Source organism: Pygocentrus nattereri, chromosome 11, assembly GCF_015220715.1.
Source record: "Pygocentrus nattereri isolate fPygNat1 chromosome 11, fPygNat1.pri, whole genome shotgun sequence".
Classification (NCBI taxonomy): Eukaryota; Metazoa; Chordata; class Actinopteri; order Characiformes; family Serrasalmidae; genus Pygocentrus; species Pygocentrus nattereri.
Genome location: NC_051221.1, coordinates 40,836,895 through 40,849,631, shown reverse-complemented (window position 1 = coordinate 40,849,631; position 12,737 = coordinate 40,836,895). Strand labels below are relative to the sequence as shown.

Here is a 12,737-nt window from a genome sequence, read left to right as displayed (position 1 = left end):
TCATAAGGATTAAACACACTCCACAGGATCAACGGGGACACACATACAAAACAGTTTCAAATTAACCCAAGAGGTGCGTGAGCAGCAGACAGGCTGGGGGCACAAAAGAGCAGAAATAAGAGAGGATGTGCCTCTTTGTTGTCTAACGGGCCACTCAGTGAAGGATAAACCTGTTCAGCAGTCCCTCCTTTATTGCACTTCACTCCTCAACGCCCAGCCACAAAAGAGCCAGCAGTAGCCACACATCTGAATGAATGCTCTATCTCAGTCCACCGAGGACAACTGCGAATCAGACAGGGGCCAATATTAAACACTTCAACCCCAAGCTTGTTAATCTTAAACCTTTAATCTTAAGACGTATTCAGTAATTACTGCGCAGTTAACTATTCCTGTGAAGCTCACATGTGAGTAATGTAGTTATTAACGTGAGAACTGAAGCGGAGGCCGATTAGGGTTGAAGAAGGTCATGTTTTTTGTACGCCAATCACTGTAAGTAAGACCCCACTGTTGCACACACACTCAGAGGAAACTGCCTATCGCCCCCAGCCAGTCACCAGCAGGGATAATCTTTCTGATAGGCGTCAATGCGAACAAAAAAGGGCCGTTTTTACATCTAATTAAAGCGCAAAGCAGCTTAATGAGGCCGCGATCAGAGCGGCGTGAAAATATTCATTAGTACACGCAGCACTCAGGAGGGACAAGACAGCCCTTCCACACCGACGAGGAGCACAAGTAACTGGTCTGGAGGGAAAGGAGCAGAGCCAGGGGTCCTGGATTAGCTCCTCTACGCCCCCCAAATTCCAACCATAAAGCAATATAAGCAAGATAAAAAAGATATTTTCACAATTTACTTTTACCTTGAGACCCATATCTTACATTTTCCTTGTCTTTTATTTTTTCCCTGATGTCCTTTAAACATATCAGTGTGGTTTCACGTGCCAGAAATGGTCATAATCCATTTTTACATGAACATTTTCCGACCTCTCCTTATCCTTTAGAATCATACAGGCTTTTTTGTTACTGTCCCTTTAAGACAAGTGATCTCTGTGCTGATTGGTTGTCCTGTATTGCGCCTCATTTAAAGACTTGAAACACTCCCTATAACTTCAATAAGAATGGCATCACAAAAACAAGGAGATCAGGCTGTTTTTTTACATATATGGACTGTATGTCTGAAAAGTGAAAGGTACACGTTAAAACTTTAACAGTGTTTACATATTACGTCAAACTCTGTACTTCTCTGTACTCTGTTTTCCAGGCTATGGATCCCTTAACGCAGTAAATCAGCATGTTTGTAGGGCAGAATAATTCAGAGAATTGTCATTTTTCGCACCAACATTGTGACTGCAATTCAAAATTGTGGTTATTTTCTATAAATTAAGGTCCAGGCCTGCTATTTCAGCTAAATGTACTGTACCAGACTGCGTGTTAGTCGTGTAGATGGCACATGGGTGTCTGGTCACTTGTGATTAGTCTAACTTATCAGAGAGCATTTCACAAGCTCAGGTTACATTTTCCAGCTTAAAACTTAAGCCAACATAGTTGATAATCTAGGCTGTAATAAAACTGCATCTCTAGCAATTTGAAAATTGCACTCTTTCAAATCACGATTTTGAAATAAAACCAATTTATCTTTCAGCCCTACATGTTTACTATCTAAAGGTTGCTGTTTTGCACTATAGAGCTAATGCACGTAATAAGTAATGTCTCTATCCCTTGCCTCATGTTTCTATATCATTAGCTTTTGGGGGCAGTCGTGGGCTGGAGGTTAGGGAACCAGCCCTGTGACCGGAAGGTCGCCGGTTTGATCCCCTTGGCTGACAGTCCATGACTGAGGTGCCCTTGAGCAAGGCACCTAACCCCCAACTGCTCCCCAGGCACCGTGGATAGGGCTGCCCACCGCTCTGGGCAAGTGTGCTCACTGCCCCCTAGTGTGTGTGTTCACTAGTGTGCATGTATGTGGGTGCTTCACTGCACGTATGGGTTAAATGCAGAGGTCTAATTTCACAGTGATTCAATTAATTCAACCCCAAAAATATGAACCAAAGCCTAAAACAGTAGCAGTGATCTCGAATTGATGTCTTTACCCCTTGTCTTTAACATATTGTCGTATGCTAAACCAACCACCTTCATAAATAGACCCCACAGCATGACTGAGCCCCTGCCCACATGCCCTCCTGGTCAGCGTATATAATAATTGACGTTTATGTGGCCAGTCTTCAAGATAAATTCCAGTGTTGAATAAAGCTCGTGAGTTGGCTGAGGTTCTACAAGCCCATCACTCTTGGGTGCCCCCTCTGGTGCAACACCAACCCCGTCTATTACCTGTCATGGATATGCGCATCACCATAGTGCTGGAAATCCCACAGATAAAGGGTAATATCTTTTAGTCTACGCATCACACTGTAAAAAAGATTTAGGCATGGAGCTTGCACCATGTCAATTGGTTACTAGTTACATTAATCATAGAGCTCTGGAGTAAAACAACCGAAGCTGATCAACTACAAGAAAACTGTCCAACTTAGATTTTTCACCAAAGTATCACTTTGACCCCTTAAAATCCCAGGCTTATGACAGGCTTAGGGGTTAACTATTTCAGGCAAAACAGCAAAACTGGGCTGAGATCAGCTTCTTCAATATCTGAAAGGATGCATGCATGCATTCACATCAAACCTAGCGTGGGGTACTTCAGCTCCACCGATGCTGACGCTGCTGCAGTTTGAATCTGAATGAGGCTGTTATGGTCTGCACACAGAACGGACCGCCACAACAGTGGACATGTGCTACCACACAGCGCATGTCATTACCACGCTGTCGAACAGTAACAGTAACAAGTGAGCTTAAGACGTCATGAAGTACAACCGCCAGTAGAAGTGAATGTGACTGGGCTTAAAGGTGTTTCACTGGTTACATAATAAATGGATCAACCTATTTGGACCGAAAAAGCCTTTTAGGTTTTAAAAGCACATCTATAGCTTCACTTACCTTGACTTACTGCTACTAGACAATTCATTGACCTACAGCAACCACAGAAGTATTCAGACACTTATTTGTACATTTGAATGACGTTCTTTGGGTTACTTCATAAAATGTTTACGAAAATGACGTTAGTTTCAGAGAAAATAACTTCTAACACGACATCAGACCGATGGTAGAGACTTTGTGCAGACAAATCCTGGTGTCTAACGATAGTGTCATTGAGCTTGTGTTCACGATTTGGATGCAAACCTCCAAAGAAACTGCTCAAATGATAACCATCTGCAACCCAGCAGGCACATTTTGAAAGAAAGGAAGATGACAGTCTTGGACTGATGTGTTTAAATTAAATGGCATTTTGCTTTCTAACACAATGAGCTTAATGCATTTTTAAATATGATAAAAAAAATATTCTTTTAGGGACCACTGATGACAGAAACCTTCCCATCTATCGCTGCTGTATGAAGAAAACCTTGTATCTCAATTTTTGAGGTTTTGACAGTTTTGAAATTTGAAAATGCCTGATGTCCTTTACCTAAATTTCATCATGAAGGGACCGAGAGAAACGGCCCCGTAACGAGGAGCGAGGAGGCGGACGCACACGCTGAGGTAAGCGAGTTTTATTATGGGCAAATCCAGGGTCACGGTCAAAACGGTCCAGGTTCAAACAGCCGACACGGAGAGCAGGAGGGCCAGACGTGACAAAAGGAACATAGAACCTCAAACAAGAACCAAACACCACGACAACACAACACATCAGACACGATCAAACAAAGACCTGCACTAGACTGAGGAAAACACAGGGCTTAAATACTAAGAGCTAACGAGGGTTCACAAGACAGGTGGAAACAATCAAGGGCGGAGACAAGAAACAAGGGGCAGAACCGGGAGAAACCAAACAAAGAAGCACATGGACGATAAAAAGTAAACAGAAAAGCACATGGAGGAGTGGGAGGAGCCCATCGTGACGGGCCCAAAACACCTTGGAAAAACGTCTGGTTCTACTGACTTCCAGAAAAAGTCAATTAGGTCATTTCCTTCTCCTGTAAAGTTATCATTTTGGAGATATGAGGTTTTCCTCCAACAACAGTGATATACAAACACAAATGTGCAACCAGGATGTCCATGGAGATGCAAATACTGCCAGTGAGCAGGAGAAAAAACTCATCCCACCACATTCAGCACGTTCTTTCACAGAACACGCAAACCGCCCGAGTCAAACCCCGGCAGACAGCAGAGTGCACGGAATTCATCTGAGAGAAATATGTACGTCAGCATCACATGAAAACAAAAACATGTTGCACTTAATAATGAAGGTGCCAAGAAGGGCTCTGTGAAGCGATGCCACGGAAGAACCACTTTTGTTTCCTTAAAGAAATATTGGATGCTTCTTTGAAGAACCATATGGTAAATAAGCAAAGAACCCTTCAATGGTTTAAAGAACCTCATGTAAAGTTTCTAGGACTAGCTGTTAACTTGGTATAGAACCTTTACATTATGTGAAGGTTCCCTAAGCCCTTAAAAAGGTTCTTCACAAATCTCTTTCTCATCTTTATTCTAAAATGCCCCTATGTAGTGGCCCCACAAAGAGTGATGGCACAGAAGAACCACTATAGGTTCCCTGTCAATGGATGGTCCTTTAAAGAGATGCTGAGACACTGAAGAACCTTGTTAAACTTTGATCATGTGTAGGTTCTATCCCAGGGTATTTCCTGACTACAGGGAGTTGAGGACGAGGCAGGCAGGTAAGGCTCACCTGAGCGATCTCATACAGCAGTTTGTAGTGCTCCTCTCTCTTCTGCAGCGTGCACAGGTTACAGCCCATCCTGGCGGAGCGCGAGAGGCGCCGCTCGGAGCCCCCCACGGACGTCTGGCAGTGGTACACACACCCGCACACACACCAGGGATCTCCCGCAAGTTCTGAGCGACGTCTCTCATCAGTGTCTCCCTCTTTTCTCTCTCCTGATCAGCAGCGAAGGAAAATAACCCAGAAGAGAGAACAAGAGAGAGCGAGCAGCAGAGCAGCAGACTGGAGGCAGCAGAGTGTTTCAGACCACCCTCCACTAGACTGGAAGCGTGTGGGAGTCAGTGTGTCTCTCTCTCTCTCTCTCCCTCTGTCTCTCTCTCTCTCTCTCTGTCTCTGCTCACCTCTCTCTTTCAGGCATGCTACTGAAGCACATTCACACTCACATACACATGCTGTAGTAGCTCCAGCTCCAAGACACACCCCCTTCTCTCTCTCTCTCTCTCTCTCTCTCTCTCTCTCTCTCTCTCTCTCTCTCTCTCTCTCTCTCTCTCTCTCTCTCTCTCTCTGCTCACCTCTCTCTTTCAGGCATACTACTGAAGCACATCTCTCTCTCACCCCCTCCCTCTCCCTCTCCCTCTCTCTCTCTCTCTCTCTCTCTCTCTCTCTGCCTCTATTTCTCTCTCTCGCTCTCTCTCTCCTTCTCTCTCTCTCTCTCTCTCTCGCGCGCTCTCGCGCGCTCTCTCTCTCTCTCTCTCTCTCTCTCTCTCGCGCGCTCTCGCGCGCTCTCGCGCGCTCTCGCGCGCTCTCTCTCTCTCTCTCTCTCTCTCTCTCTCTCTCTCTCTCTCTCTCTCTCTCTCTCTCTCTCTCTCTCTCTATCCGTAACTCTCTCTCTCTCTCTCTCTCTCTCTCCGTAACTCTCTCTGTCAGTGAGTGGGGCTTAGTACACATAACTACATTCACTTGAGCTCATGAATAATAATGAATCTCATTGGTTATTCATAAAAGAGGTAGTAGAATGCAACTGCTGTGCGCGCGCGTGTGTGTGCGTGTGTGCGTGTGTGTGCGTGTGTCTGTGTGTGTGTGCGCGTGTGTGTGCGCGCGCGCGTGTGTGTGTGTGTGTGTGTGTGTGTGTGTGTGTGTGTGTGTGTGTTAGCATGTTAACATCTCAACACAGTGAATAGAATTAACAGGATAGCTGGATAGAAAACAGGATAGAAATCTGATGATTGTTTTATTTTCCTATTAAAATGTGGAGACTGGTTAATACATTAGATTGAAATTATATGACAGTATAAAATGTCAAACTTATAAAAAAATGTATGTAATACATTTTCTCTCTCTCTCTCTCTCTCTCTCTCTCTCTCTCTATATATATATATATATATATATACACATATATTTATAAAGGTGATATTAATCATCATACAGCATACACATTGTTACATTGTTATTGTTTTTTAACGTATGTAAGTCAAAGCATCTTCAGTTTTGAAAAAAGTGCCAGCTGTTCTTCAAATTGTTTGCATTATATTACCTTGTTTGTGTCATTGATTGGGATTAATAGCATTTGTCCAATGTACCAAGCATCCAATTGCTGCACATTTTAATACACAGCTACTGTTTATTTGCTGAATTAAATATATTTGGAATGAAGTAAAATACGTGACCTGTGCGAAAATTATATTTAAATTTTTCTAATAATCCATTTTTTCCTTTGAAGTTGTAAGCATTGAAGTTAAAACAATATATGTACTGTATATGTTATGTAATTGCCCCAATGACCCAACAGTGATATTGTTCTTGGTTAAAATTTTAGGAAGGAAGACACACAGACGACAATTGATTATCAACAAATTGGCTTCCTGGCTAAGTGCAGAGAGAGAGAGAGAGAGAGAGAGAGAGAGAGAGAGGAGAGATAAGAGAGAGAGAGAGAGAGAGAGAGAGAGAGAGAGAGATTCATACAGTTAACTGGGTAGCAGGGCAGTTGTCTGCTGGCCACGGAGCTGTCCTCTTGGGAGGCGGTAATCCGATTAACGGAGCTTTAATTTCACTCAGCAGGCCTGCAGGGGAGCAGGACAACCGCTGCTGCCCACATCAGGAGCCTCCCTCCACTCCGCGCTCCTCCTACACACCACAACACAACACAACACACACACACCCCACTGACCTCCTCCTGCCAGCCCGCCTTGCACCTTAACCCAGCCTGCTTTGGAATAAAAGTGAAGGAAGAAATGATCGTTTTGATTAGAATCAGTGCAAATAAACATGCAGTTCATTTACTGCCCAAAGTTTTAAATAAAATAACACAATTCACAAGCAAAATATTAAGTATCAAAATGTCCAAATAACGAGAATTAAATCACACTTCATTTTTCAAGAAAGACTGCTACATATTTTTAAATATTAATATTATGTTATAATAATATTTTAAACATTAAATATTAATGTTAGACTCTTTCACTCTCTCTGATAGAAATGTATTTCTCATTTTGCCAGTTTTTGCTATCATTTCTTTCTATTTGTTGGTTTTGCTGATATATTTTCCCTTCTTTTGACTTTGGGCACTTTTTAACAGGGGCAGGGAGCATCACCTGCACTCTTTTTTGGTCAATTGATCTTGGAGCTCGTAACCACGGCCACTCCGGCCACTAACCGTTTTTGCTTGTTTGTTAATAGCTGTGTTTATTAGTCTTGCTCCTGGAGGCCTGCAGCTCCACACAGTTTTAACCATTCCTTCTCTTAAAATGCTGATTACCAGACTGTTCATGAGCTGATCAGGTGTGCTGGGTAAGGAAAATCACTGAATCTGCAGGGCTGTGGTTTGAGGTGAGTAACATTAAGGTGGCGCTGGCATGAACACGGTATTGGGGCAGGGTTGGCCGTCCGTTCTGGGGGTTATAAAGGATGTGCTTTCAGTCTTTTCTTGTTTCTACCCGCAAGAGTGTCTCTATCAGTCACTGTAACAGGCTTCGTATTTCAGCACGCCAGTTTACAGAATGCTGCTGCTCCAAATCATATTAGTACAGTCTTCTTCTTTCGGCTGTTCCCTATCTACTGCCTCCTCTACTTTCACACCAACCATCTCCATGTCCACCTTCACTACATCCATAAACCTTCTCTGAGGTCTACCTCTTCTCCTTCTACCCGGCAGCTCCATCTCCAACATTCTTTGCCCAATATATCCACTATTCCTCCTCAACACATGTCCAAACCATCTCAACCTGGCCTCTCTGGCTTTATCTCCAAACTGCTCCACCTTCACTGTCCCTCTGATCTGCTCATTTCTAATCTTGTCCATCCTCATCACTCCCAACGAAAATCTCAGCATCTTCATCTCCATCACCTCCAGCTCAGCCTCCTGTCTTTTAGACAGAGCCACAGCCTCCAAACCGCACATCATAGCAGGACGCACTGCTGTCTTGTAGACCTTCCCTTTCACTCTTGCTGCTGTCCTTCTGTCACACATCAACCCTGACATCCGTCTCCACCCACTCCATCCTGCCTGCACCCTCTTCTTCACCTCTTTTCTACACTGTCCATTGCTCTGGATGGTTGACCCAAGATATTTTAAGTCATCCACCTTTACGACTTCTACTCCTTGCATCTTCACCTTTCCACCTGCCTCCCTCTCATTCACACACATGTATTCCGTCTTATCTCTACTGACCTTCATTCCTCTCCTCTCCAGTGCAAACCAATTACACCATCAACCTTCAACTTCAGGCTCATGATCCTGTCTGACACTCTCTTTACATCCAGAACACTTTTCCCAAGCTGCTCCTTTAGGATTATCCCTACTCCATTTCTCTTCCTCTCTACACCATGAGAGAACAGTTTGAATCCACCTCCAATGTTCCTGGCCTTGCTTCCTTTCCATCTGGTCTCCTGGACACACAGAATATCTACCTTCCTTCTATCCATCATGTCTGCAAGCTCTCTGCCTTTACCAGTCATTGTCCATGTTCAGAGTCCCTACTCTAACCTCCACACTCCTGCCTTTCCTTCTCTCTCGCTGCCGTCTAACCCGCCTTCCTCCTCTCCTCTTTGATGGTCTTCGACCTACAGTAGTCCAATTTCCACCGGCACGCTGCTGGTCAGCAGCACCGGAGGCGGTCGTTGTTAACCCGGGCCTCGACCGATCCGGTATGGCAATCATATTCGTGATCCGCATGATAGTTTTGGCACAAGTTTTACGCCGGATGCCCTTCCTGACGCAACCCTCACCATTCATCCGGGCTTGGGACCGGCACCAGAAGTACACAAACTACACCCCTATGGCTGGTTTAAATCATATTACTACGGTAACCTAACTTATATAGATATTTAAGCAATTTAGTTTCATTATTAATATGAGTAGCCCAGTTAGTCCTAGAGTACACTGCTAGGCTACTCAAAAGGTGGTGCAGTTTCATTCACTCGTAAACAACTAAGCCAATGCCTAAAACAACAGTTATATCCTTTCATGCAGGTCAACACAGGAACATTAAACGTGTGAAAATGTGTAATTTAAAGAATATGATGAACATTCTTTGCCAGAACAGCGCTGCACTCAAAGCACCACTCAGTATGACGAGTTCTGCCAAGCTGGGGACGGGTCTCGCTGAAGCGGCTATGTGTTCAGAAGACCTGTCACTACAAAGCAATTGACCAATACAGAGAACAGGAGAACACCTTGTTCTAAGACCCACCCCCCTCTTAAAAAGTGCCAAAAGTCAGAGGCAAAAGAATGACTTCAGAAGCAAAAACTTTATCAGTAAATAGAAAGGTGGTACGGTGGCACGGTGGGTAGCGCTGTCGCTATAGCAGGGGGGTCTGGGTTCGATTCCCCGGCCGGGTGACTGGGGGTCCTCTCTGTGTGGAGTTTTCATGTTCTCCGCGTGTCTGTGTGGGTTTCCTTTGGATTCTCTGGTTTTCTCCCACATTCCAAAGACATGCAGTCAGGCCAACTGGACATGCTACATTGCCCCTGGGTGTGAGTGTCTGTGATTGTGTCTGTCTGTCTGCCCTGCGATGGACTGGCGACCAGTCCAGGTTGTATCCTGCCTTCTGCCCGATGACAGCTGGGATAGGCTCCAGCATGCCCCTGCAACCCTGAGGGAGAAGCAGCTTAGAAAATGTGTGTGTGTGTGTGTGTGTGTGTGTGTGTATTTGAATTTGCCTGGGCTGGACTGGTGACCTGTCCAGGGAGTTTCCTGCCTTCTGTCCGATGACGGCTGCGATAGGCTTCAGCACCCTTCGCGACCCAGAAGGATAAGTGTCTTAGACAATGTGTTTGTGTGAATTTGCATTTCCACCATATTTTGGACATTCTGACGCTCTGAATTTGAGCATTTTATTTTTAGACATAAAATCTAACTCCTTTTAAAATCTAACTTTTTAACCTGCTGACCTCATACTGTTTGGATCAAACATGTAGGTCACGTAATTCATCAAAACACTCCTACACAACTTCCCATAAAAACCTGAAGCATTCAGTTCTGTTCTTCTGTTCTGCTCCCTTTCAGAAAAGCAAGAAAAGGTCATCTGAGGAGATCTAAAGATGTTCTTCAGGATAACATGGGCAGATGTCATCACAGTTACCCTTTAAAGGTGGATAGGCATGATCCGTGGTGCTACAGTGGGGGGTGACCTCATCATCCCCTGACATAGCAGTATGTTCAACACAGTCACACAGCTAAAGGCCAAGAGATCAAGTAAAAATGAAACATGCAACCTTGTGAAGGAGATAAGGGCAGTAATTGAGCTCGTGTCCTTGGGATCACTTTAACACTGGCTGGAGAAGCACTGATTTACAAATCAGATCCTGCTGATGGAATCATGCAGTCATTCATTAATACAATACCATTCAAAAGTGTTATAGAAAGAGTTATATTTCAGATAAAGCTCAGCCTTGATGCAGTTTTGATTCTTGGCATTATTAGGAGCATCAGGGTGCTTCTCTAACAGGCCTGTAGAAGTTCCACATACGCTGAACTTCTTGGGGAGCATTTATAAAAAAATAATATATCGTTTATATTATACTGGCATCACCATTACTATTGATGTTTGAATTCGAAACAAACGTAGCCTCTTTCTACAGGCCCCCTACAGTGGCTCGTCTGCCAGCAAAATGGAAATATGCTCTATTTTTAGTTTACCACAGTTTTTCCAACCTGGCAGTGAGATTTCCTGAGAGGCATACTGTGAGTGCCAATATCTCCCGGTGATGATCAAGCTAATCTCTTCAAGTACCACCAGAGAGCCTCCCCCAGGCCATCCCTGGAGTTAAAAGCATTGCAGGGCATGAGCAGGAAAGCCAGAAACACTACCTTTGTCTGAAACTGCGACCTGTTCAACATATAGTGCACTATTTTGGGGTTCTGCCGTTTTGTTGTGGCGTCCAAAAACAAGTGCAGAAGACACTCAAACAATCCCACAGTTCGCCGAAATAAGTAGTGCACAACCGATGTACCCTATCGACTAGGGGATGCTCTGCACTGCGTTATTGGGTTTAAAGATGCTTCACTGAGGAGGCCCAGCTTACAGAGCCCAGCTGCAATGGCAGTATCTCTCATCATACCTGTTACAGATGTGAGTAAGCTATTCTCATGTGTGCAGTCAAACTCAGTGGTCATAGAGACCTGGTGGCATGACGTTTACAGTGTTTATGTGATGGAATCTGCTGTCACACAGTAATGATGCAGTGTACCAAATGTTTACAACCATCACAAACTCTGTTCCATGTAGTACTGCTCTATGTAATGTGTAGTGTAGTCAATCTTTAAGACTAGGCTGAAAACTCACTTGTTCAGTTTATCTTTTGGTAGCTAATGTTCCCCCTTAGATAAAGACAGCAGATCCAGGGGTCCATGGACACAGGGAATTATAGTAAACTGAGACGCTGGTGCTGTCGTCCCGCTGCTCGCGCTCGGTCACTCAGGTTTGTGGACGGTGGAGTGGAGGGATGCCAGACTGTTTCAGAGTGCTGCCGTGTCTGTGTGTCCTTCTGGTTCTCTCCTGTTAGTTAAGCTGTCATAGTCAGATCTGCCGGAGTCGTTAGCCACAATCTGGAAATGTTGACATTCCCTGTTTATGTACAAACGGATAGAATAAAACTAATTCCCTCTCCCTGCTTTCTTTCCGAGTATACAATCACCCACATGTCCGGCCGTACGCTGAAGGACGACCGACTGCCGAGCCCTCCTGCTACCCACTTCAGACCAGCTGCCCACGCCCCAGCTACCACCACCTGCCTTAGACGAGCTGCCCACCCAACACTGATGTTCTCATAGACTCCTAGTTATTCCTAATACCAATATTACTGCTATTAATATTAGTAGTATAATCACTTGTAGGTAGTTTGACCAGAGGAGGATGGGACCCCCCTGGTGAGCCTGGTTCCTCCCAAGGTTTCTTCCTCAGCTCTGAGGGAGGTTTTCCTTGCCACTATTGCCCCTGGCTTGCCCACCGGGGGGACTGATATTTTTTTACACTCTTGTTAAAACTCTGTCTTTTCTGAAATTCTGTAAAGCTGCTTTGTGACAACATCCGTTGTAAAAAGCGCTACAAATAAATTTGATTTGATTTGATTTAGTGATTATGGGGGCCATTCTGGACATGCCCTCTGAGGGAATAAATGGAAGTAAATGGGAAAAATGCCCTGACCAACCTGCTGTTTTGAGGATGCAGGTTATAATATAGCAAACTGACTATATTGTTATTTATCCTTCAAAATGTTTTCTACCATACCCATTTTAAACAAGCCACGAATGTCTAATCCGAAAAAGGTTTGTGAGACCTACAGATGCAACAGTTAGGGTTCATTTACAGCACAACGCCAGCATCTCAGAAAACCTATCTTACGTTACCAAATAGACATTTACTGCATTTGGCTGACGCTCTTATCCAGAGCAACTTATAATTTCATCACTTTACACAGATAGGCGGAGGTGGTGTTAGGAGTCTTGCCCAAGGACTCTTATTGGTATAGTGCAGGGTGTGTGGCCAGACACAGGATTAAACACCAGTCTACAGT

The 12,737-nt window shown here is 44.4% G+C and overlaps 1 protein-coding gene across 1 annotated transcript in view; it reads right to left on the bottom strand.

Annotated features, from left to right (window-relative positions):
* pdzrn4 (PDZ domain containing ring finger 4) overlaps positions 1-5,183 on the bottom strand; it is a 71,464-nt gene extending 66,281 nt beyond the window's left edge. Inside the window, exon 1 of the mRNA XM_037542387.1 lies at positions 4,733-5,183. Coding sequence (XP_037398284.1) covers positions 4,733-4,801 — 69 coding nt within the window. The 5' untranslated portion in view covers positions 4,802-5,183. The remainder of the gene's footprint in view (positions 1-4,732) is intronic.
* Positions 5,184-12,737: the final 7,554 nt, after the last annotated feature.